This window comes from Dendrobium catenatum, unplaced genomic scaffold (genome assembly GCF_001605985.2).
Source record: "Dendrobium catenatum unplaced genomic scaffold, ASM160598v2 fragScaff_scaffold_1061, whole genome shotgun sequence".
NCBI lineage: Eukaryota > Viridiplantae > Streptophyta > Magnoliopsida > Asparagales > Orchidaceae > Dendrobium > Dendrobium catenatum.
In genome coordinates this window covers 2,033,181-2,060,267 of record NW_021319523.1, presented here as the reverse complement: position 1 = coordinate 2,060,267, position 27,087 = coordinate 2,033,181, and the positions used below count along the sequence as shown (strand labels likewise).

At 33.7% G+C, this 27,087-nt stretch overlaps 1 protein-coding gene across 2 annotated transcripts in view; it reads left to right on the top strand.

The window, feature by feature from the left end:
* The first annotated feature begins 6,189 nt into the window (after positions 1-6,189).
* The window catches only part of LOC110094874, a 144,091-nt gene continuing 123,193 nt past the window's right edge, over positions 6,190-27,087 (top strand). Inside the window, exons 1-4 of one of the 2 annotated variants that reach the window (XM_028698278.1) lie at positions 6,190-6,431; positions 7,724-7,851; positions 20,122-20,206; positions 22,046-22,099. In XM_028698278.1, the coding sequence (XP_028554111.1) occupies positions 6,393-6,431; positions 7,724-7,851; positions 20,122-20,206; positions 22,046-22,099 (306 nt within the window). In that variant the 5' untranslated portion in view covers positions 6,190-6,392. The remainder of the gene's footprint in view (positions 6,432-7,723; positions 7,852-20,121; positions 20,207-22,045; positions 22,100-27,087) is intronic. The other variant, XM_028698279.1, reaches the window with a different exon arrangement.

Here is a 27,087-nt window from a genome sequence, read left to right as displayed (position 1 = left end):
TTTTCATAAGTTGTGATATTGGTTAAAATAAGAAAAAGGGTTTTGTATATATATATATATATATTTCTTGTGATTTATTTGTGTTACAAAATATTGAAAAAGAAAATCAAGTGTTTTTAATTTGCTCCTGCTTGTGCTAGTCACTCGAATAGAATTTTTCATAAGTTGTGATATTGGTTAAAATAAGAAAAAGGGTTTTGTTTTAGTATTATTTAAAATTACCAATTCATCTTCCCTCTTAGTATACCTAGGGATAGTTCAACGAAGCCTTACAACCCCTCCTGAACTTTCACTTTAAAGACTTATACTAATCAAGGATAAATGAAGAAGCTTTGTTACATATTGAGCATAACATTCTTTTTCATTCTCTGCAAGCTTAAGAAAATATTTCATCCAGAGTTTTTTGACTCCATGGAGCATCTACCCGTGAATTTAGAATACGAGGCTAGAGTTGGTGGACCGGTTCAATATCAGTGGATGTATACTTTTGAGAGGTAATTTTATGCAAAAATAACATATATAAATTTATTAGCAAATTTCTAATCCACTCTTATGCATCATTCAAGTTTTTAAATAAACTTAAGAAGATGGTAAAAAATAAAGCACGTCCCGAAGGATGAACATGTGAAGCATACTTGATATATGAAACTACTTAATTTTGTTAATACTACTTTATCACATAATTAGAATCAACAAGGACTACTGCACCTCAAAATTTGGGTAATCCAGATATATGTTCATCTAGCAGTAACATATTAGTATTCAATGAAAGTGGCGAGTCGACAGGTGCTTATACTGTGTGCTATTTAACATGTAAGGATATGAGAGTTGTCACGTTGTACACACTACTTAATTGTGTTGAAATTGAGCAATATCTTGAGTAAGCTTTAGTTAAAATTTTATACATTCTATAGAATTATAAATATAGACCTGAAATTGAAATTTTTTGTAGGAAGTTCATTAATGGTTTGAATACAACATCACAATTAGAGTAGAAAGAGAGTGGAATATGAATTTCCAGATTGGTTCAAAAAATAGTATGTATTTTGACAAGTCTACTTCAACCTTATATATAATTAATAAACTTAGTAAAAATGATAGTATCATATATATCTACACTTTCTACATCAACTTGGTCCACAATGAAGATAGAGATTTACAAGACTAAGGTTTGATGAGTCTAGCTTGGAGACCTATGAGAGCAATGAATATTGGTTAATTTTTATTATTAATGATTATAGATTTCAAACCAAAGCTTGATGTAAAGGTCAAAAAATAAAAAAAACATTATCTGTGTGAAAATGAACAATCATACATGTTATAATTATGAGTATTATGGGGTCTTATAGGAAGTCTTATAGTTAGAATATCCTAGTGAAGGGTGCAACTTGTATCTTTTTAATTGTGATTAGTTTGATCCAGTATCAAACAAAGGAATTACATAAGTAAAATGATATAGAAGATATAAAAAATCTGACCTATTTTTCTTTGCTAGCCATGATCATACCCAAGTCTTGTTTGCTAAATATCCAGGTAGACCGAGGGGTAAATAAGACTGGCTTATAGTCATAAAGACTAAACTTAGGGGGGGTCATTGAGAATACTACATCAATACCAACAACATATCAAGAAGAGTGCATGTAAAACTTTATAGAGGCTGTTAATGATGTAGATGATTAATTTACAACTAATGAGATTGAGATGTTGTTAGTGGGGGTAGACTTGGACATTGAAGAGAACATTGAAGATGTTAGCAGCGACAATTTGGCCTCATCAGATGGAAGTGAATCATCTAGTGATTAATATTTATAAGATAAATGTGAATTAATTAGTAATTCTTTTACATGTTAGTATACACATACAATAATGTCTATATAGTAGTTTCATTTTTACATGTTAATATAAATATAGTAGTTCTTTTTTTTTTACTTCTATAGTAATTCATTTTTACATGTTAGTATACATACAATAATACCTTTTTTTCTTATATAATAATTCTTTTTTTACATGTTAGTACAGATACATTTGTTTTTTTATACTTGTATAGTAGTTCTTATATAGTAGTTCCTTTTTTAATTGTACAATAGTTTTTATTTTGTAGTTCATTTTTTACATATTAGTATAGATACAATAGTTCCTTTTTTACTTATATAATACTTTCTTTTTTACATTTTAGTATAAATATAGTAGTTCCTTTTTTGCATGCTAGCATATCAATAATTACTACTTATTTTTTGTATTTAATTTACTTATTTCTTACTTTTTTTTTAAAAAAATATAGATTATAGCTAATTGGTTCTTTTATTTTTTGTAGGTGTCTTCTAGAGGAGATGAGACCCATAAATAATCATTCTCAAATATTTTCAGGCGCAAGTCAAGAATTGGTGGATGATCTGATACTGAGGGGATGTCCACTTCAATGTATACCACTCACACCTAGCCTAGCCCAACTTTACCTATAACTCCTATAGTGAGTACATAGTTTTACACCCCAAACCCCCACTATCCATCACCATACCCTGCTCAGACCGCTCCCTTTTACTTGTTCTATCCCCCACCATGGATTCCCTGCAACTTATCCATATCCACCACATGTTCCACAATCATTTTACTACCCACCACCTCCTCATGCTATGCATTCAGACCTTCTACACCTACTACAGTTGGACCTTCCGCACATGCTGCTGTAACACTGACTATGGATGGGCACATGCTAACTTATCATGATGGTAAAACATATGTAAATGTGTGTGTGTGTGTGTGTGTGCGTGCGTGTGTTAAATATTTTGTGCATGTTTCATCCATTAAAGTAGCCCACGCAAAAGATCTGAGATATCACATGGAGCAGGTTTGATGCTTCATATGTCTCTTGGAAGAAAATCTAAAAGGAAGTGTGTGATATATGATTCAGGGAGTTTGAGGTTAGTTAGACATAATATTACTAATAGTTTCCCATTTTTTCTTAAGCTAATAAAGAATATTTCTTTCCTAATTTGTTGTAAGTAGTGATATTTATATTGGACACCTTAGCATGATACTCGTATCCGAACAAATTTTGAGAATTGCAGAGCAACTCACCTGCAAGATATGTTTACTCACATTAAAAGGACAGGCGAGCATCCACTTTGTATTGGTGAGGGTGTATGGGCTGAGCTCATGAATATTTGGGTCAGCCTAGACTATACAATGAAGATGGAGAAGAACATGCAGACTATAGCTTCTAACATTAGAGGCCGATGAAGCTCCCTACATACTAGAGGCTCAGTTCCGTCCACACATTGAGCATAAATGATGATTAATAATAACTTTAATAAATTTTAATAATTTCTTTGTATATACATTCTAATCTAAGTAAATTACATAAGGAGATGCTTGATAGAGAGCCCACTGCAGTTGAGTTACATAATCACACCCATAGGTGTGAACATGGCTAACTTTGGGTAGATGAGTGAGCCAGGAGAGCATATGTAAGTAGATAAGAATATTGTACTTACAAAAAGTATTGTAAGCAATGATCATATGATGATTAATCTTATATAATATTTTGTTTGTAGGATGAGTATACACGACTTCGAGAGAGACAAACAACAGCTAGAGAGGGATTATTTCCTAGTTATGCAAATATTTCTAACTACTGCACTTAGACACGATCAGTAGGCAAAATGTAGAATAGGTGAATTTATGGATTAGGCTCGCAAGCCTCCACATATGAGGGACAATCCTATTCTTCCACTAGCCACTTAGTAGGCAGCTCGAAGAGTTTAGTTAGCTAGCAGGTGGCTAACTTAGCAGCAGAGTTAGAAAATGACCAAAAAACTCAAGCAAACATGAATACTCAAATATTGGAAGATCTTAGAAGATAGAGCGAGCGGATTAGCAATTCTCAATTGGCGCCTCCATCGTCCGAGCTGGATAGCGTGCATACATATTCCGTTTAGATTGTCGCATGAGATTGCTTTTGATATATTTGATATCATTTGATGTATCAGTTACGTTGAAATTGTAACAATTTTATAAATTTTATTGAATTTTATTGAATATGGTTGTTTGTTCATTAATTTACGTAATTTGCATAGTATTCTTTAATTATATTTGTTTTGCATAATAATTTTTTTTATAACTGCTTGGATTGTGAATGTTGGAATGCTGAAATAATAATTGTTGGAGCTGTCTTTTTTGTTATGCTATAGGTTTACAGTAGAAAATCTACAACAAATGTTGATACGATGTTCTTGATCAACGTTTATAACAGACCCATCCGTCGCAAATTGCGTCGGATTATTCATCGCAATTTATGATGAAATATGTGGCGGACCACAAAAAACGAAACCGTTGTTTCATTTGGAATTATTCTGTCACAAATCTAATGCAAAAAGTTAACGACGGATTTTGTCCATCGCAAATATGTTTGCGATACCCGTTTTACCATCAGAACCATATCCGTCACAAATCTGTTGCAGAATAAGATTTGTGGTGAGTGTCTCGGCCTTTGCGGCTAATTTTACCACCATAAGTAACTAGATTTCTTGTAGTGGTCCTTTCTGACATTCATTAGTTACTGACTACAGCCCTTTTAACATCTATTACATGCCGACTACAGCCCCTCTGACCACCGTCATTCGATTGCAATATTACCAATCGAATAAACATGCCAAAACTCTTTTGAGAATAACTTTCTTGTCATTCTCCAGCTATGTAATGCACACTATACAATATTTATTTGTTACATTAAAACAACGTCCTCTTTCGAGGAATGACATAATTTATAATCAACCACCAACAATAGTGGAATCATTTCAACTCATCAATGCGCCATGGTTTTTCTCTTTTTTAGGGGTTTTCAAGTAAAAATTCTAATGTCCCTTATGAATATTGCACTCCTCTCTCTTATATGCATGTGTGCTAGATCTTCAAACAAACTAGGATACTAATTTCTTTGTCTCTCTACCATCACAGATTTTCCAAGATGCAACTCTACAAATGATAAATCCATTGTGAGCAAGATATTCTAACTCATGTATAAGAAAAATTGAATATTAATAGCAGGATTAGTAGCCTTCAATGTCTAAAACATAATATAAGCCACATGAATAGTATCCCTTAACAAAGAAATATATGTTTATCCTTTGATAAGTAAAAGTTGCTTTCCTCAATGAATGATATTCTAACCTAAGTTTTTTATGATTAAAGTTGAGTAATACTTTGTTTAGAATGTGATATTGGACCCAACTTATTTACTCACCGGGTAAGCAATCTTAACTCAAACTTAACTCGACCATATTCAAACCCTTTTTGACAAGACAAAAAATATTTATGAGTTATGCTAGATGAGTGTAATATGGCTAGAAGCATTAATTATCCAAATTATATACAAACTCTCAAGAGTATGAAAAAAATCATTTCATATAAGTTTTTTCATTTAAAATAGTCACATAATACCAATGTTTTGAATACTATATGAGTTTAATATGTCTTGTTGTAGGTTGTGTACTTTTAAACTATATAAAGACAACTATCTTAAACTCTCCTATGATATAAAGTTGCATGAAGTCATGAATACTATATGAGTTAGGATGAGAATTTGGGTTGGGTTGGGCTACAAATTTGAGCTGATTGGATTCCAAAAATTTTCAATACGTATAATGAATTCTTTATAAAGTGTATTAAAGAGTAATAATATAATTTTTTTAGTATTATAAATTTATATATTATATTAAGTATTATTTTTAATTTCATATTATAAATTTTATTTATAATTATACATTTATATTATATATATATTTAAAATTTGATAAATATATTTAATGCTCATATATTTATATTCATAATATACATATACTTATATTCATATTCATGACTAATCAAGCTTCTTATCATATTTTATATATTTTTAATTGAACTTGTTCATTAGTCTTTATTGAAATAATTATATATTCACTTTTACAAAATTATTTATTATATAATTTTATTATAATTAAATAGTTTTAATATTTATTGCTATCAGGTTCAACTCATGTCAAATCCTTGAACTTTAAACTTCTTATTCTTTTGGTTCTATCTTCTGCCTAATTTTCACAACGTAAAAAAATTTCAGCTGGGTCGGAATCCGACCAAAAAAATTATTTCCAGCTGCTTGAGCTGATACGATCCGATTTGACCCGAATCAGAAAACCCCGACTATTCAACACGTTTTGCGCATCCTGAATCAGCTCTCACCTAGGCCAAATCTGCCCATGTGGCTGGACTCCTCGAATCCGCACCCAGTTCTAGGCAGCGGCATCCCAAGGTCATCGACCCTCACTTCCATCTCTCCCTAGCTTTCCTTCTTCTCGTCGACGCTGCTTGGAGACTTGCGTGACTTTTGCAAGTCAAGCGGGAGAGTTGGATTTGTGATGTTTGTCAAGCACCTGTTGGAGAAAGCCATGGGGCAGGTAAAATTTGGATAAATATTTTCTTATTGATCTGTCGCATGGATCGCCTTCTCCATGTTCCATATTAGAACGATCTTGTTGTTTTCTTGATTCCTCCGTTGTGTTATCTTTTCACTTTCTGTTTTACTTTTTGATTGAATTTTTCCGCGGTGATGCGGCAATGCTGCCTTGTTTCGAATGTCATGACTGAATTTTGAAGATTCACGCTCTTGTTGGCGTCGGAATTTGATATTATGACTAGGTTTAAAGTTTGCTATTAGACTCAATTTCTGACTTAGAACTGATCAAAGACGGCTACATTTTAGAGTATACGCTATCTTTGTAGTTTGCTGAAGAATATGATGAGGAATAGATCGTATGACATGTCATGTGATTTACATGAATGCCTATGTGAATCGAGCTTAATCCTTTGGCAGAGGAGCAAAGGGATTTTCACAAACATAGCTTAACATGGTGCCTTATGACTAAACCATATCGAAATTTCTGCATGGAAATGTGCATTTCACTTCAAATAAGTTCATGTTAGCCATATTTTTATGGTATTTAGATATTAGGGTGCTATATAAGTAAAAATAAAAAATTGGGTGTTTGATTTGTTAATACTTAAACATTTTGTGATATGTATGTGAATCCCTCTTTGAAACGACAAATTATTGGGTCAGGTGACCGGACGCGGAGATAGGTCCGGATATTAATAAAATATTATTTTAAATTAAGCGCAGGTAAAGCGCAAGTAAAGCGCATGTAAAGCGCAAGTAAAACGCAACTAAAGCGCAAGTCAAAAAGCGCAAGTAAAGCGCAGGTAAAGCGCAACTAAAGCGCAAGTCAAAAGCGCAGGTGATGCGGCAAATTTTTATTGGATGTCCGAACTTATTTTTCGCCTCCGGTCACCTGACCCAATAATTTGCCCTTTGAAACAGTGTTTTGCCTCATGATGCGAGGAAAACTATCAATCTTTAGGCCGGCTTAGATTCATTTGTCTTTCAACACATGCATTTAATTGGCTTAGATAACATGCTTTTATGTTAAGAAATGCGCAGATTACCTTATCTCATCTAATCAATGGGCACGTTAGTCATTTTCAAATCGTTTATTTTGTTAAAAAATGAGATTTTGTCAGTGTCAATTATTCAATTTTTGGCTCCTTTTTTTTAAACATGATATGGTATTTTCTTATTTGTTTTTTTTGGGAGGTCATTTTTGACAATCTAATTTATAGCTTATCTTTCGGACGTGTAACAATGTTTTGTAGGTTATATTATTGATATTTACTTCATGTTATTTTTCAACAGAATTCACAACATGGAAATATTACATCAAGCAGCCATGATTTTCAAGTTGCTATGCATTATGGTATCCCTTATACTGCATCTATTCTTGCTTTTGATGCTGTTCAGCGACTCCTAGCAATTGGAACATTGTAAGTCAGAAGAAGATTTGATCTTTTCATTTGAAAAAAGAAATTAATCACTTGCTTAGAATATTTAGTACAGTTCCAAAAAACTCTCCACATCGTACAGAGAAGCCAATTAATAAATAAATGAAAGAATGGGTAGAAAAATTGAATCTCTTACATTTGTCCTATATCTTTGGAGTTGATTTGGATTAATGTCATCTTGTTTTATTTGATCAATGGCCGATGCAATCTATACAAGCCACCACCAAATTTGATCCTGGTAATTGGAGATGTTAAAACCCCACAAATGAGAGCATGACCTGCATCAAAATGATGATTTAGTATGACCAGCTTAATATGTTTACTAGATAGGCTTTCTTGAGTGCATGTGGCCTGAATCAACTTAGAATTACTTTGGTTAAACAGTCGAAGATGACCAACCTAGCAACCTAATTTGCTTTCTTAATTATTAAACTGGAATTCTTCTAAATCCTTAACAGATATGGTAACAATTATTTTTGTGTTTTCCTCTGCTATGCCTCTTTTCTCAGTTTTTTAAGCTTTTTCTTGTAATAGTTTTAAGTGGACTTACTTTTTATCTCTTCAATTTAGGCAGGTCAAGAGTATCTCAGGCACAGTGTCAGTCAAGCTGGGACATTAATGAAGTTAATTAGGTTGGAAATTTAATTTGATCATGTTCTGAACTAGTCATTGGTGACTGGTCTTGTTGAGTCAAACTAGGAACTGACATCTCCACCTATCATAAATTGCCAATCGCGTAGCATTGCATCATCTAGGTTAACAAGCGCTAAATGTTCTTTTTTATTGTAGTTTTTCCGGTTAAGTTTGTTTAAATGCTCTTTGATACTTCTCCCACCAAGAACCACTTTAGATTATGGGTTTTAAGTAATAGAATATTATTAAGCTTTCACGTATAGATTAAGTTGTTGGCAAACTACAAGATGCCTTACATTGGAACTTAACAGATCTTAATAATTTTATTTCAGCTTCACCATGAAAGTTTCTGTGTATTTTCAATCTTAGCAGTCTGAATACTACTTAAAATTGGCCTTAGGGCTATGCTTGGTCATCCCATATACTCCTTCCATTCAGTTGATGGTACACACCTTTTCTTCAGTTTCTCATAGCTGGCTTCAAGGGGTATTGCAGCATGGTGATTTATCATGGCTTAATCTACAACCATGCTTAATATTTTTAAAGGGTTTTAGTTGGATTCTTTGATAAGAAGTTGCTTAAGGTCTCGTACATACAATTCCAATCATATTTCACGCTTATGACTAGAGCACAATTAATGAGATTCCAATTTGATGGCAATCAATCTAGCTATCATTCAAATGCCTATTTGAGAGGTTTCCATCATGCTTGAACGTTTGTGAAGTTAGCCTGCCTTACTTGATCGTTGTTTGGCAATTTACAAATATCTTGACCCTCAATCCTTCATAACCTCTTTCTTGCTATTTACATCAGATCACATAATTCACAGTTCTGAACGATCACATGCAGATAAAGAAAAAGAACAAAATAAACATTTTAACTATCTAGATTTTTTCACCCTTCGACAGATCAATTCTATCCTTCGTTAGATCAATTTTATGGCCCTGTTACGATCAATTCCTTCAAAATCATTGCTCTAGTGCCAAAAATTAATTTTCACAACCCAACCTGACATAACCCGTATTGAGCAGGTCACATCGTGTCGGATTGTAATAGTTATGATTCCCAAGACCTATTTGGAAATAATTTTTTTTTCATTTAATAACAGAATATAGAGCTATTATAATATTAATTTAACAATGCAGAAAATAACTTAGAACCTTTTGCATTTATCTTCCAAAATTTTGCAGACAAAATGTTCATATAAATACAATGATTATGATATAATGTTTCAATACTTCATCATTAAATACTCAATGACGGCCAAAAGAATATACTATACAGTAGCATACTTACTCATAAGACAACAATCTCACTCTACTCAACCTACCCCTTGTCCTTTACTGGCTTAAAACACATGCAAAAAAAAAAAAGGGGTATGAGTAACCACAATTCTTTAGGCTATATTGAACATATTTAAATAAATTCTTAATAATAAACAAAACATAATTATAAACAGGTATTCTATTGTTTAAAAATTAAAGAGAAGATTATTAGTGCAATACTTCTAATGGAGTAATAAAAGTTTAGAATAATGTCAGCTTAACAATTCTTTTAAATAACAGAAGCACACATTTACTAATAGAAGAATTAAACATTTCATACAGATTCAATTCATATCACGTCAGACCAGATTAGTCACTCAGGCTCTTATGCCTCTTAAAATTTTTAGCTAATAGGCCCTTATGAGTCCCTGTGCAAAACACCTAAAAAATAGACCCTTATAGCTCCTACTGCTTGATATATCAGTATCTGGCTCTTATGACTACCAGATTATAGTACTAATTCCTCATTTAGAATTTAGGTCTTTATTCCTCCCAGTATTATGCAAAAGCATTAGTAACCGCTGTTGACATTTTCTTCATGTAGATTCAGGCTTTGTTTGGGACATCTTTTCAATTGCTTTTAAAGCAAATTTTAGAGCAAAAATTTCTAGTTTTAAATTTTTTTGTACTAAAAAGATGTTTTAGAAAGCAATAAGAAACCTTCCCCCAAATGAGGTCTCAATCTTTAATTTCAAAAGCATCACACATTCAATAGATATAAGCAGAGTCAAACGAATCAAAGAATTTCACAATTTTAACAGAGCAGTCATAATTTCGGGGTAATTTTACACACTGACATTTCTATAATTGCCAATCACAAAACTTTTCACAGATGAGTTTCATAACAATATTTCACGGCTTTTATTCTTCTATGACCAATTTTATCATAACCCGACACCCATCTAAAATACTCAAATTCCCTTAATTAGAATTACCTGATGAAAATTTAGAAAAATATGTCGATATGTATGTAATATTGAGAGCAATATTATACCAAAATTACAAGAAGAAAATTTTCTAGATATTAGAATATTTTCAGTTTTGTGCTATTAAAAACTAAAAAATCTTGTAAAATTTCGTATTATTAAAAATAGAGATAGGGTAAATACAACCTACCTTGATTTGAACAATTTTTTTAACTATCTTGCCGGAAGAAAATAGCTCGAAGACCCTCAAAAGAGACTTTCTCTCTCTAAAAACCCTTTTCCTCTCTCTTTAAATGGTAATGCAACAATGGAGTATAACAGAGAAATAAAAATTTTAATGGATTTTGATATCTATAAAATTTCTGGTTACAATGCTGCGGTGCCCGAAGGGTTAGCATCGCAGTGCTCCCAAGGATTTCATTTTTAGTTAAGAACATAGAAAGCTCGGTGCTGCAATGCCTATAAACCAATGCCCCAAATATGGCATCATAACGCTCAGATCTGAGCACCGCAACACTCCTAGAGAACATATTTTCTGATGTAGGTAAAAGTTCAAATTTTTACTCTTAATGGGAAATTAATGATGGGCTGAATTTTTTCTTTTGGGCTTGGCCCCTTTACCCTTGGCTGTTTGGTGTTTGGAGTTCCCAGGCTATTTCCTGGGCTAACCGAGCCTTTTCTTGGTGTTTGTTGGATTTCCTGGGTGTTTCCTGGGTTAACTGTGCTTTTCCTTGGGGTCTGTTGGGTTTCCTGGCTGTTAGGTTCTTGGGGCTGGCCGTTCGGCTGTTGGGCTGCTTGGTTCCTGGGCTGGCCGTGCCTTGTTCTTTGTGTTTTTTTCCCCTGTTTTGATTGGATAAAAGGGTGGCTGTTTGGTTTCCATTTTTCCCTATTTAAAGGGCTGTTTGCTGAATAAAGAGAGTTATGTGATGATTTTTGGAATGAAACCTTTGGGTTTTCAATAGCCTGTGAGCTATCCTTTTCTACCTCCCTATCTTCTTAAATTTTGTAACGGACTTCTATCTTCTTTCTTCTCTCTATGGTAACTTTTCCATTATATCTTTCTTCTCAAAAAGTTGTATGGTGTCTTTGAGTCGTATTTATAGGTTGTCGTTGCGTCGTGTTAAAATTGTTTGTTGTTGTTGTTCCTTTTATTTTAAATTGTAAGGTTTTGTTTATCTATGTTGTAAGAAAGGAAGGATTGTGTCTTTGCGCTATTTATTTGTCGCATCAATTTGGTATTAGAGCATTATGTTGTTGGGAGTCTTACTTTCTTTTAAATAAAAAAATAAAACAAAAATGGATAGTCAAAACAATCAACAAGAGGAAAGCCATAAAAATTATGAGAAAGATAAATATGAAAAAGAAAGTCATCCAATTATGCATTGGATTCCAGAGGACTGATTTCCAACAACAAAATGGGTTCCACCTCATGCCTGTTCTTCTAATCCTCTGCAAATCAAACTTCTCAAAATTCGAAGACATCTATATTTATGTATAGAAAGATATGAGGCTAAGAAGCTTCAACTCCTATCCAAATTTGAACGAGAAAAGGAGATCATCAAAAGAAGGCATGACATGCTAATTCAGGAATCGGAAATGCCAGATCTTCATAATTTTGAATCGAGCTCATCAGGATATGAGATTTCTCCAACGAGGGAGAATTGATGTAGGCAAAAGTTCAAATTTTTACTCTTAATGGGCAATTAATGGTGGGATGAATTTCATCTTTTGGGCTTGGCCCATTTACCCTTGGCTATTTGGTGTTTGGAGTTCCCAGGCTGTTTCTTGGGTTGACTGAGCCTTTACTTGGTGTCTGTTGGGTTTCCTGGCTGTTCGGTTCTTGTGGCTAGCTGTTCGGCTATTTGGTTGCTCCGTTCCTGGGCTAGCGGTGCCTTGTTCTTTAGGTTTTCTTCCTTGTTTTGATTGGGTAAAAGGGTGGCCGTTTGGTTTCCATTTTTTCCTATTTAAAGGGCTGTTTGCTGCTAAAAAAAGAGAGTTATGTGGTGATTTTTGGAATGAAACATTTGGGTTTTCAATAGCTTGCGAGCTATCCTTTTTGGCCTCCCTATCTTCTTAAACTTCGTCTCGAACTTCTATCTTCTTTCTTGTCTCCTTGGTAACCTTTCCTTTGTATCTTTCTTCCCAAAAAGTTGTAAGATGTCTTTGAGTCGTATTTGTAGGTTGTCGTTGTGTCGTGTTTAAATTGTTTGTTTGTTGTTGTTGTTCCTTTTATTTTAAATTGTAAGGTTTTGTTTATCTATGTTGTAAGAAAGGAAGGTTTGTGTCTTTGTGTTATTTTGTTGTCGCATCATTTTCCTACCTAGAAACAAAGAAAACAACATTGCAGTGCCTCGAGGTCCAGCGCCGCAACGCTCTTAAGAGATTTTTCATACACATGCATATTTTCGCACACATGACCCTTAGCACTTGATCTAATACTGAAAATATACACACAAAAACATTCAAGAGATGCATTATGAACATGTCACCATATTCAAATTCAGGTTAGAATATGTTCTCTAATCCTTGCTACAGGGGTCATTACACTAGTTGCGGCAAGGCGAAAGGAAGTTCTAGCAATCCATCAAAAGGAACGGTTAGATAGTGTTCCCATTCCAAGACCCTCTCAAAAAAACTACACACTCATGAGTTAAGATAGGCTAGAGGATTACTGATCAGTATTCCAATCAATTGAAAAGTGTGCTCCAATCTTAGGAAATGGGAATGAAGGAAATCAAATATATTGGAACCTTGTGGTTGAACTGGAAAAGTGGAGCAAGAGAAGGTAAGGCTAGGAAACAATATTAGATTGGCTTAGAAAGTAAATTATCCAGAAAATAGAGAGAAATGGCAAGATATAAGAGAGTTAAAATACTCACAAAATTTTGATAGATGAACTTTAATTGTTCTTTTTCAAATTCTGTCGGTAAAAAATGAAAACTTTGAAAGTTTTTCATATTCCAAACCAATTTAGAACCTATTGCATTTAAACCAAGTTATCTTAATGATGTAGGACTAGCATTTGAAGACTTGCATTATGAAATTAAATATAAGTTAAATTTAAAATCAACAAGCTATTAATCATGGGGATGCTTAAAACAGACTTCAAACAAGTAAGAAAGGCAATACACAAATAACAATTAACCACAACCAAAGTTCTAGAATTCAAGAAGTCAAATTAATAACTTAGCTAACATGGATTGATAAAAAGATCCAACATTTAACATATATTAGTCACTACGAGAACCATGCACTCAATGATTTAATAAGTTAGCGGATTTAAATTAACATGAAAATAGTGATGCCACAAATAATTGGACTTCAAAGCTATCTACTTAAATGTATGAAGTAGAAATATATAGGTAATTGTATTGCAGGGAAGCTTCTTTAGATGTGGTGTGGTCTCGACTGGTTGATCTTCAAATGGTTGCTCTGTAGTGCCTTCCTTGTGTCTTGCTTCAAAGTGGAGAAGTAGAGATGCTGGCTGAAATTTGGAAGGACGGAAGCCACAGTATTTGCTATTTGGGGGAGATTAGGAATGGTATGAGGTTAATTAGAGTGGTGGGGCTTAGGGGAATGAGAGAGAGTGAGATTGAAAAATGGAAAAATTATTTTGGGAAAGGGAAAAGATAAATTTAATTTTGCAATTAGTGGGTCAACTTCCCATTAATTAACTTAAAGAGTTTTAAGAGCGGGCCTACCATGGGGAAAGGGAAGTGGTTGTGGCTTTTCTAATTCCCAACTAGTTTTGAGAATGTAAATAAGGATATGCAATTAATGGGTCAACTTCCCATTAATTAATATGGAGAGTTCCAAGAGTGGGCCAACAATGGTGAAAGGGAAGGTGTGTCTTTTTCAATTCCCAATTAATTTTGAGAATGAAAATAAGGAGAGGCTATTAATGGGTCAACTTCCCATTAATTAATATAAAGAGTTCCAAGAGACAAGTGGGGTCCAATTGGAATCCCAAATGTCAAAATTTCAGATTTGGAAAAATTTGTATTGGAAACTTGGATGGGAAGATGGTGGTGGTGGCCTTGCTGTAAGCGGTGGAAGAGAAAGGGTGTTAACTGACGGTTAGGAGGAAGGAGGAAAGAAATGGGAATAGATACAAGGGGAAAACCAAGAGCTCATCTTAATGGGCTGTTGGGTACTTTATTCGCCTTCTCCTAAGGCTTCACCACTCCACCACAGTCACTCTCATACAAGTGAAGAGGGTTAAAATTAGAATTTATTAAAAAATAAGCATCATCACCTTAGAAGAGGGGGGGGGGAAGCCATATATATATATATATATGGGCTCCACCACATGACGAGACAAAATACACAAATGCCCTTAGGCTTACAACATAACATTAAGGAAAAGTTTACAAATACCCTTGGGCTTACAAAATAATATAAAAGAAAAATTCACAAACTAAATTAAATCACATATAACACATAACAACTAATAATATAATGACTCAATCGTGGTCGTCGATCTACGGCCCCTTCTATGATAAACTTTCCATGCATTGATGTCCCCATCACTTGATCCGTTGAATCTGTCAATTTGTTCTATCCTGATAACGCACACCTGTAAAGATCATGTGAATGATATACTGATGATATGTTGAGTTGAATCCAAGATAAGTATATATGTGGACAAAATGGCATCTCTTTCCTATAAAAGAGAGGAAATCATCATCATTAGTCTGATTTAACTATTTGATGTCAAATTTATGAACCTTCCATTTATTTTAGTTGAGTGCTGCATAAAATAGAGACTATAACACACCAGAAATAAAGAATGGAAGACAATAAAGTGTAAGGGATAGCAAGTGCAATTATTTGCAAATGTGGTCAATGTCTTGTATCACGATGAAATCCAAAAAACTATTAAAAGTATGGGAATACATATATGTGAAACAATGAATAGGTAAATCACCTTGCTTTTAATTTCACAAGTAGAAAGAAGATGAACCTCTTTGCAAGAATGTAGCTTTCTCTTTATTGAACTTGTTGATCCTTTTTGTTCATTTGTTTAACCCAAGAAGGAGAACTTTTTAGTCACTTGAAAACCCCCATGCACAAGATGAAGCACATTGCAGTCTATATTACAATACTTTTTTCATATTTTTAGTTCTATATGTTACTGCGATCCATGAAATTAAGGTCATTATGGCTAGTTTATTATGAAATCCTCTAAAATTTGAGATAAATTTTCTTTTCAAAACATTGCTATAAATTCAGAAAATTCGACTGGAAAACTATTGACCTTTTCCATTATTGATTTATCATACCATTAGTGTCAGCCCAAGACTTTTAGCTGTGATTTAAGTATGCTTTTCTGCATTCATTTACATTGAATCTAGATGAGGTATTAACCAGATTTTGTGCATGCTATTTTATGCACATCTTTTAACCATTTTATTTGTGTTGTATTTTTTTTACTTACTAATCCTTCCACATTAATTATGCTTACTCTCCTTATTAGTCATCTTTTGGATTCTATTATACATGCCCGATCACCTTATCTTTAAAATGTACTATAATATAACTAATTCCTATCCATCCTCCAGTTCACCTTACCATGCATTTATTTTAACATTTAATTTCATCCATCCTTATCTTTCATATCAGTGCATTTTTTTTTCCAACACTCGGAATAGCTTGATTGCAATGCTATAAGTTTTATCTTCAAGTTTTCATAATCTTTTTTTATTGCATAATCCTTCTAAGATTGTTCTCTACTTTCACCACACAACTTTAACTCTAGATTTTATGGTCTCATCTATCTCTCCTTTTTTCTAGAATTGATACAAGTGTATTAACAAATTAAAATGAGGTTTCACTCATTCTTCTTGAAATAAGCAATTTCGCCTCCTTAATGACAAGTAGAAAATGCTAGTGGTTGTGTTAATTGCAAAAGTGTGTTTACAACTAATGATGGTGATGTTGTTATACTTTAATCTCCTCTCTTTCTTAATTTTTGTTTTTTTAAATGTAAACATGACATTTGCATTATTAAATGTTATCATGCATAAACTCTATGAGCATTATCAATGATTTTACTTTAACATTTGTACCCTATATTTATCTAGCTGACATGGATCTAAGACTTAATTGTAAAGAGTAGATCTCATCATTTTTCTTTCAGGTTTGCCTCTTTTAAACTGTGTGATTAAATGCTTGGCAAAAGTAATTTATGAAGGTTCAATCATATTTTCTTATGTTAGATCTGACCTATGTTTAGAAAGGTTGAGGTAAAGTTAAAAAGACTTGGTTAGAAAGTATTAGAAATAACAGTTTTTTATTATATTGAAATGAGAATTTGACTCTTACGGTCTGTTTGGCAACATGATTTAATAGGTTTTATGCAGGATTTGAGCATGATTTATGCTAAATCTTGCCAAATGGGATGAGGGCTCGATAAATCTCATGGTATAAGAAATCCTCCGTTGTCCTCATTTTGCCATAAATCCCAGATTTCTTAACTTATGTAGTTTGGCGGATTTATGGGATTTGGCTGAAGCGTGCGCGAAAGGGATAAGGATGGTTACCTTCGCAGCAAGCAAGCTCTCATCGTGACTTCCAATCCGTTGTCAAAGGAGGTGAAGAAGCTTAACGACCCTTTCAATACACAGCACGACGCCTTCAAACTTCACGTGAAGCACGCGAGACTGAAGTAGGCACGAAGAAATGGCAACGAGGAAAAGCAACAATAACAAAGAAATGGAGAAGATGAAAAGCAAATTCTAGATTAATTAAATAATTAGTAATTAAAAATTAAAAGAAATAATTTAATTAATATAATTTAAAATAAAAATTTTTTATTACATAACATTATAAACAATAATTTAATAATTAATTAGTAGTAAATATTTAATTGTTTAATGAGATAATTAATAATATAACTAATAATTAAAACTAATTAAATAGTACTTTAAAAATTAATTAAATCATTAGGAGGAGTATTTATTAAAAATTAGTTATTTCAAAAAATAATTAACCAATTAATTAGATAATGATTAATGTAACTAAATATCAAATATTTATTAAATTAACACCTAAATAAGTAATTTGTTAAACAATATTATAATTACTAATTTAAATTATGTAATAATTAAGCAAACTTCTAATTAAATTATTTATTATATAATTACTGACTGTAATTAAAATTAAAATTAATAAGTAACTTGTTCTTAACACAAAATGCATAACACGTTAAATTTAATTTTTAAATGAACAAACTGCCTTTAATCCTTGATTACATTGCCAAATAGTTTCACCGGATTTAATAGAATTTAATGCCAAAAAATTTTCAGGATCTTACATACCCAGGATTTACTAAATCCTTTTATGTTAAGTCCTACTTTTGCCAAAGAGCCCCTTAATAGGACACAATGGAAAAACATGTTTCATGTAGCTGACCCCAAATAGTGGGATAAAGGCTTGATATTATTGTTGTATCATATTTTCTTATATTTGATGTGGAGTTGGCTAACCTTTTGCTGTTGCTTCTGGATATGCAGTTTTTTTTTTTGCTAATATTCCATATGAGGACATTTAATGTGGATTAGGTTCTGTCTCTTTGTGGTTTGGACTTATCTACTTCCTTTAGTTAGCTTAAGTGGTGGAGGTGGTTGCGGTGACCTGCAACATGTCATGTTCTATCATAATTTCTATTAATGATTTTCTATTTGCTAACATTCATTGGTTCCTTGTTTTGCTATTTGGGTTCCTATTATTTGGATTCCCTGTGCTCCTGAAATGTGCAACTTATCAAAAGGAGTTAATTGTAACTTGCGGTGATATTCTAGCTATGTTTGTTAAAAGCGTGGCTGTGTTGGTTTGTGGTACTATTCTGGCATTTTGTTAAGAGGGGAGGCCTCATGTGATTTTCTAGTGATTTTGGTGATGGGGGTTGCAGTTTTTGTTTGGAAAAGTTATTATAGGCGGTTGTTTCCTCAAGAAATATTTGAAATTGAAAATATTTGAGCCAAGAGTGATTTACTATTTAAGAGAAATGAGCCGATGTTGTGTCAGCCATTCTATCGTTGTAAATTTGAAAGGCCCATAAATAATAGATTGGTCGTTGCATGCAAATGGAGAGCTTCACGTAAAGAAAATTTCTTGTTGAATGTTTGATTTCTTCAAATGCAATACAAATGCGACAACCTATTTCTAGAGCAAGGCATTTTCTTGTACCAGTGTGAGAATGATATTTATTTTACTTTGATGAATTCTTCCCTTGATTTATTTATTCTAAATATCTTGTTGTTGGCTTGCTAGAGTTCTTGATATTGTTCGAATTTGATACGGTTAGGATTCTAATTGTGGTGAATAAATTGTAATTGCTCATTAATTTGGATGGTTCAAATTTCTTGTAAATACTTTGGACTTGTTTGGGTTTTAATTATCATATTTATTGATTTGTACATAAATGTAGTAAGCATTTGAGTATTTAGTGGTATGTGATTTGTGAATCATAAGTTTCCTTGTATGATCTACATCCTTTGTGTCATTATAGGTGCATTAGGAAATCTAGCCTTAATCTAGGTATTTTGAAAGATTAAATTTTTCATCTTAAGGGATTCATTAAGTGACAAACTTGACTCGTATGTTTATTTATAGGCTGCAAGAATCGTAATATTTGAATTTGTTAACTGCTTCATGGATATAAATAAGATATGTTAAAAATTCAATGGCCTTTCCTTTCACGATAGGAAAATATCACAGCACATTATAGTATTTGAAGCATCAATAATGTTCTGAAAAAGTGTTATTTTGTTATTGTATTTAAAGTTTCAAGAAATTTTGAAAAAGTTGTTATTTTATTATTCTGTCAAGCCTATTCATTTACATTGTTGAATGAAAGAGTTTATGCAGGCATTAAAGGTGTTCCTGGTCACCATTGTTAATTTTTGTCACGCCTTGATTAGATTGGAAAGTAAAAGACTTAGCATAACAAAATATCATTTTGCCATATTAAGAGAAATCATCATTTCATTAGCACTACTGCATTTCCAGTTATTCATTTACATTTATGGTGACCAACAGGTTTATCTGATAGTCGTGCTGTCTTCCACCATATTTTAATATTTTTTTTGGTGTCATGACAAAAAAAAATTAAAATATGGTATAATGTACTTGCCTTTGTTTTATCCGGATATGTATTGCTTAAGAAAAACAATCAGCAAGGCTTCACCAGAAAACGGTCTGCAAGGATTTTAGCATTATGTAGCTAGCATACTAGACCTATATAAAGTTAGCTCCATCTGAGGCATGCATTAGCATGTGAGGGGAAAAAAAAAAAAATGCAGTCCTTCATGTTGTATGGTCTACATCTGCTGGCATAACTGTTCCTTTCGGTTGCCTATTTGCAGGGATGGTAGAATAAAGATAATTGGTGGTGATAATATTGAAGGCCTTCTCATATCACCGAAGAAGTTGCCCTACAAATATTTAGAGGTTTGAATTTTGCAGAATTACTTTGAGTGGTGAATCCAAAATCTTTTGTTATTTCTAAGTTGAATTTCTTGTTTTGATTATGTTATAAGGGTTTAACGAGTCGTTAATCCCTTGTTGGATATTTATGCTAAAGGAAGTAGGAACATCGAAATCTTGAGGATTCAAGTTATCGATTAACAGGAAAATTTTTTCTTAAATTTTGATTTCCCCTATTTAAAGATTAGTATATCCCTCTGTGGCACTTACCAACGGTCAAAGATTCAAGTTATTATTTTGGTAAACATTAATTGAATAATTGATTTTGCTTCGATATCTCTATTGTATATTTTGAACTATCATAGAAATACATGCATTACCGGCCTCTCTTGGTTTTATTTCACTTATCATTGGCATCGTTAGAGTCGAATTAGCATCCATGGAAGCTATCAAATCAGCTTTATAAACTTTTCTCTGTATTTCTTTCCCAGTGACAAAATTGTTGAGGGTCTGATAGTAATTCTCTGTGATTGTCCATGCAAATTACTATTTTGGCTTAAACTCAAAACTCTTTTGGCTGCACAAATAATGTTACTTTTTTTTAGGATATTGGAAGTTAGTCAACATAAAAATGTCATATTTGCCAAAAAGTCTTAACTTTAAAATTCATATTTTATTCTACAATCAAATTTCTTGCATTTCTAATTACAAAATGCGTCCAACCTTATATTCAGGTAAAATGGGATTTTTTTTAATTGATGCTTTAAACATTTTAAGATATATTACTATCTTTAAATATATTTACTTTACTTTTCAAAAACTCCTTCTATGATGATTCATATTTTAAGATATAGTACTATCTTTAAGCATATGCTTGTGTGATCATAAGCTTGTATAAGTGAACCTTTTTTCTATTTTTTTGCATGCATGTGCATGTGCAAATTAAGAACGTGATATATTTTAGTATATTGTTAATTTAGTATAAAATGCTGGTGAAGAAAATTATTATGTGTGATCATTTTTGGATGAACTCTTTAATTAAAGCGTGTTGAAATTCCACCTAAAACTAGGCCAATCATATAGCAATCACATGATCGCAGATTTAAATTAATAAAATAGCTGTGCCTGTTTCATTCCTTAATTTAAAAAACATAAGAGGAATCTTTTAAGCTTTTTGTACGTTTCAACGTTTCTTGAGAATATGACCCCTGATAGTTTGCATGACATAAGTGATACCAGAAGGCTAGTCAAAATTAACATATGGCATTTTTATATGTTTGCAACCAACAAAATTCTTTTCAATGCATTCAAGATGGAAAAGTTATGACAAACTTTAAAATATTCAGCAACATATAATTGAAATGAATTAAATCTATGGTTGAGATGATACTTTGTAAATAAATATAGAACTGATCAGATATTCACTTGTAATATGTAAACTAGATTTATTACGAAAAATAAAATAGTCAGATTCTTTTTGAAACCTTCATTGTTCCATTTTGACAAAAAATCTTTTCCTAATAACTGGGCATCACTCAACCTTCTTATTTTGATTTAGGTTATTTTAGTAAAAAAGGAGGTTATTTTTAGTAAAAAATGGACTTTATATAGTGGAACTCATGGAATTAAATATGAAAATCTAGGCTTTTCCTGTCCTTAGACATGTGGTACTAGCCAAGAATATACCATAACTTCTACGTTATTATTCTTTCAATTGACTAACAGCACATATCTTTCTTAACCACCAAGAAGCTTATTAGTCTGTGTTGATCATGCATGATACTCGTATGAAATTTTTATTTGATATTTGACTAGCAGCACATACTTTGTTTCATTAAACTTTTTGTTATCTCCTTGTTTCAGTTCCTCGACAACAAAGGTTTTATTATGGGTGTTTCAAATGAGAATGACATTCAGGTATTCTTACTACTGTAAGTTTCCTGTAGTTGATAATACTTTTCTATCCTTGGGAAGTGTTTAATTACTTATTTGCTGACTCTTGATCTCTGAAGCTCTGATGATTAGGCCATTGTCTAACAGCTAATTTAATAATACATTTAGTTCGAAAAATCTGCACATTTGACTCAGAATGTGGTCTAGGAAACCTTGTGAATATAGGAAATTAAATACCATTATTCTATGTGCTATATGTGTCAATGCCCCATTTGATCCCCTTCCAGTCATTCATGAGACGTAACATATGCAGACAATGTAGGCAGATGCATTTCCACCCACCTCTCCTGACTTCTCTTTCAACTCAGCATTTGGTGAGTGAAAAATTAGTCTGCCTAGGTCATCACAAAATGTATCTTATTCTTTAATAGATTCATCATACTCAGTGATATGGAAACATGTGTCATTTTAGTAATGAAAATAAACAACAGAGCTTCTAATACTTTTATAAAAAATTTATACATACCAAAACTCTTTAATTTACATAATATGCTTTCTTTTTTATATTTCATCTCACTATATTATTGTTGGTGGAATTTTCTCATCTTTAACAGACAGGAAATTTGATTTGCTTGATTTGTGTAAAGCAAACGCCACTGACGATCAGGGCAATGGTATGTAGTTTTTGGAATACAAACCAAAGGAGTTATGTGAACTTTTGGGTGTTCAAAGAGAGATGTTCATCTGTTTAATTTAGGCCATGCAAATGAAGGAACTAGGATTTGGAGTCCTAAGTCTAGGGAAGATAATTGTTGGTTGATTTTGTGTTGCAACAAATGAGGTAGATCGCCAGTCCTAAGCTCCTAAGGCTCATTTCATGGTGTGTTTAGAATTTTAGGAAGTTTCAAAACATCGTGTACAAGAAAGTAAAACTCCTAAAAGAGATCCCCTATTTTGGTTTTGAATGTTTTGAATTCATTTGAATAGTGGAGATCATGCATGTGGCTTTTGGAAGACATTAAATCTATTTTGGCATGATCTAATTCATTCATAACATGAAGGTGAGTTTTCAATTTTTAGGAATTTTGCAAATTACAAAGGCTTGATGTTGTTGTTGTTGTAGGAATTTTGCAAATTAGAGAAATCAGTCATTTGTTGTCACCTTTTACAGAGCAATACATGGCTATGTACTAGGAAAAACAACAGTTTCTAATTTTTTTTCTAATATACAGCTTTGTACAAACTCCAAAAGATTTAAAATCTACATAAATATTACAAAAATTATTGAAATCATTGTATATAGGCTTGTACATAGCAATACACAGTATATATTAGGAAAAAATAACATTTTCAGAAAAAATTTTCTAATACACGGTTGCGTACAAGCTCCAAAATATTTAAAATGAAAAAAAATAACACAAAAAATATTGTCATCTTGTTATCTAAGCTTGTACACAGCAATACACAATGTGTATTAGAAAAAAAATAACAACTTCAGAAAATTTTCCTAATACACGACTGTTTACAGGCTCCAAATGATTTTAATTCAACAAAAACAACGGAAATTATTGACATCTTGTTCTCTAAGCTTGTACACAACAATACAGTGTGTATTATAAAAAAAATCATATTTCCATGTACAAGTGTAGAAAGATTTAAAAAGAGAAAAAATCACATATAATAAGTATGCCACAACATTTGTACAATTGAGAGAATTTTTGAACTTAAAAAATTTTATAATTTTATATAAAGTTTTATACAGTTTCTGTATAAAACATGCATTGTCCGGGCATTTGAATATAAATAATTGAAGAATACACCATAACAATCTCTAGTCAAATGACATTCGCTGGTTTGTAGTTTGTGCAAAATAGGCAACAACCGAGTGTCCTAAACTCTAATAACTATTTTGAGATAAATCACAAGCAGAGTATGTAGCTTCGCCATTTCAACATATCCAGTGATAAAGTATCACTCTTGAGATAAATTTGATCTTACAAATCAGCCTACTGGAAGAAGAGAGCGGTCCTTGTTTGAAGACTAAAAGCGCCTGAACTGTAAGGAGAGCAATCTTTCTTCGACGATGAAAAGTGACTTTTGGTTTTTCGCTATTTAAAAATTTTCACCTATGGACCCACTGGACTGGGTTGGGTCCTTGAGCCAGGACTTTTGGTTTGCCGTGATTTTAAAATTTTCACCTCTAAATCGCTGGATAGGGTCGGTTCGTTGGGCTGCACGCGTATGATCACATGTCAGAATTTAATTGTTGTTTGGACGTAGTGCTACGTTCGGACTCTGCATGTAATAATTTCTCATTCGCATGACACTATAGCACCTAAACCCTCCTCTCTTGTTTTATATGTATCGCACGCAAGCACCTTGCCTGCTGCTCACCTGCGCCTCTCGCCGGTCGTCCCTACCTAATCCTCAATACACTTGCGTGCAACCCTCCCTCCTTCGTCCCTCTCTACTCACACGTGAATCCTAGGCCGAATCCCCCTCTCTCTTCCTCTTTATTCATGTGACTCGAGGACCCTGCTGCTCTAGCTCCACTCAACTGCTGTCCATTCCACACCCGACGCCTACCTTGTCTGAGACCGTGCCTACTGCTCCCAATCACCTGCTTATATCGTTGGCCGACCGACCTACTCATATATCCCCTCTACATTGTTCCATCTTATCCTTTCTTCTGCTTTGCATTCATCTTCTTCCTCTCCTCCATCTACCCTAGCTAACTCCTACCATCGACAATCCTACAGTTGTCGTGAACCTAGCCCCTGGTTAGCTTCAACTAGGGGTGTAGACGAGTCGAGTCGAGCTCGAGTCATGCCTAACTTGAGCTTGACTCGTTAGCCAAATTGCAAGCTTGAACTCGAGTCGAGGTCGAGCTCGAGCTTGGCTCGTGGTAATAAAAATAGGCTTACGAGCAGCTCATGAGATCATGTAAAAGGCAGCCTAATGTGTGTTGACGAATATTTTCGCATCGACTCGACCCCGATCGAGCCCGACAAAGCTCGATTGCTCTCGATCAACTCAATTGATCATCGTCGAGGTGAAATTAATTCGAATTGAGCCTCAATTTAATTAAATTAGACCCAATTTAATTAAATTAAAATCAAATCAATTTAAATCAAACCCCGTTGCGTGTCGGCGAGTTCAATTCGACGTAATTCGGCACTTTTCGGCCTCGATCCGAGCCCAATTTCGTAAAATTGGCTCGATCTGACCCATTTCGGTCCGAATCGACTCTAATCGATTCAAATTGGGTCCAATGCGAACTCAATTTTAGCCCAATTCATCAAGTCTTAGCTCAATTCAAATCTCAAATCAAGATTTGAATCAAACGGCTTAGATTTCCTGTAAAATCCCGCTCTGTTTTCTGTCAAATCGCCTGGTTTCAGCGGCTACAGCGAAGATCCACTCGAGTGCGATCTTTTCGCGTGTAGAAGGAGCGGGAGAGATAGAGGAGACGGGATTAGACTCCTTCGTGCTTGGTTATGTTGATCCGCCCCGATAGAGTGAAGAGGAGAGCAGGAGAGCAGCAGGTGAAACGGAGCCCTATCCCGCGTGCGAGAGCCCCTTCCAGCCTCCTCTCCGTGCGGAAGTCCCGTCCGGCCTACCTCTTGTGTGCACCGGCCTCATCCGAGCTCATCCAGAGCCTCGACCAAGCCTGCCAGGAGGTTCGGCTCCTTTCGCCTGACCTCGGTGACCCGACCGCTACGACTCCGCCTGGATCGACGCAAGGAAGGCTCTATATTCGCTGCAGTGGTTTCTCCTCCTTCTTTCGACTCCAGCGACTTTGAGGCGACAAAAAAAGGTTGTTGGAGACTCCCAAACAGCAAGCGAAGGTTCCTAAATCTCCCAAACAGTGATTTGGGGCCTTCAAATTGCTTTGGACAGCAGCGGCGAGTTCCAGAGCAGCTTGGACAGCGACTTTGGAGCTTGAATCGGAGCTTGGAGCGACTTTGGAGCTTGGAGCGGACCTTGGAAAGCAACTTGGACAAAAAATTGGAGCGCTCAGACAAACCGGGAGAGGTATACCTTTGAAACTTAGGCGAAATCTTAAGGCTCCCTAGCCAATGGTATGTGGTTGACGATCCAAAGCTTTAGGTCCTTAGAAACTTTAATTTTTGGTCCAAAAAAAAAAAACCATTCGTTGGCTGTCCACTTCGCAAAGGCTATGGAAATTAGGCGATTTCCATTAGTTGACTCTTATGTAAGAGTTCGGAGAGGATTTTGACACGCGTAGAGGCGTCGGGTTGTTATCCGACATCTCTCAAATGTATGTTATGCATCATATTAAGCTTAACACCTTCGCCTACATCCAAATCTTAGGGCATGTTGCTTTTCGTAGTAAAAAAATATAGTGTGTAGCTTGCATATCCACCCCAAACTTCATGTTGTAAACGTGAACTTACTCAACATTAGTGTCACGACGAAATAGAAGTATGATTTATAAATTTTGTGGAGCTTGTATGGTTGTCATAAGTCTTGCAATATATCCAAAATATTTGTTTTGACTTGTTGTAGGATCTAGTGTGAATATCAAAGATTCACTTAAAAAAAAAAATCCTAAAACAAGTGTGCTTGATTAACCTAGCTTTTGGATGTGTTACATAGCTTATGATAAAATTTTTGATGGCTAGTAACTTTTATTATGCAAATCTTTCAAGAGTTTGGGAAATCATCTTTATGCCCTTAATGGATCAAATCATGACAAAAGTTATTTGATCCCTTAAAGGCTTTAAGATACATGTTTCCCTACTAAATTATGATTCAAGCCATATGTTATTTATTCCTTGCTTAAATTAGTGAATGTGTTAGCTTGCAAATTTTCATAAATGTGCTAATTTAATCCTAAATATTGCTAAACTTGGTTTGGAACATTTCATGGACCCCAAAGGCCCATGATTAATGCTCCATCATGTTAAGGGATTATTTAAGCTCATTTTTCCTAATTTGCAAGATAATATGACCAAATACAAGCTCTCAAATTTCCAAATCATATTAGG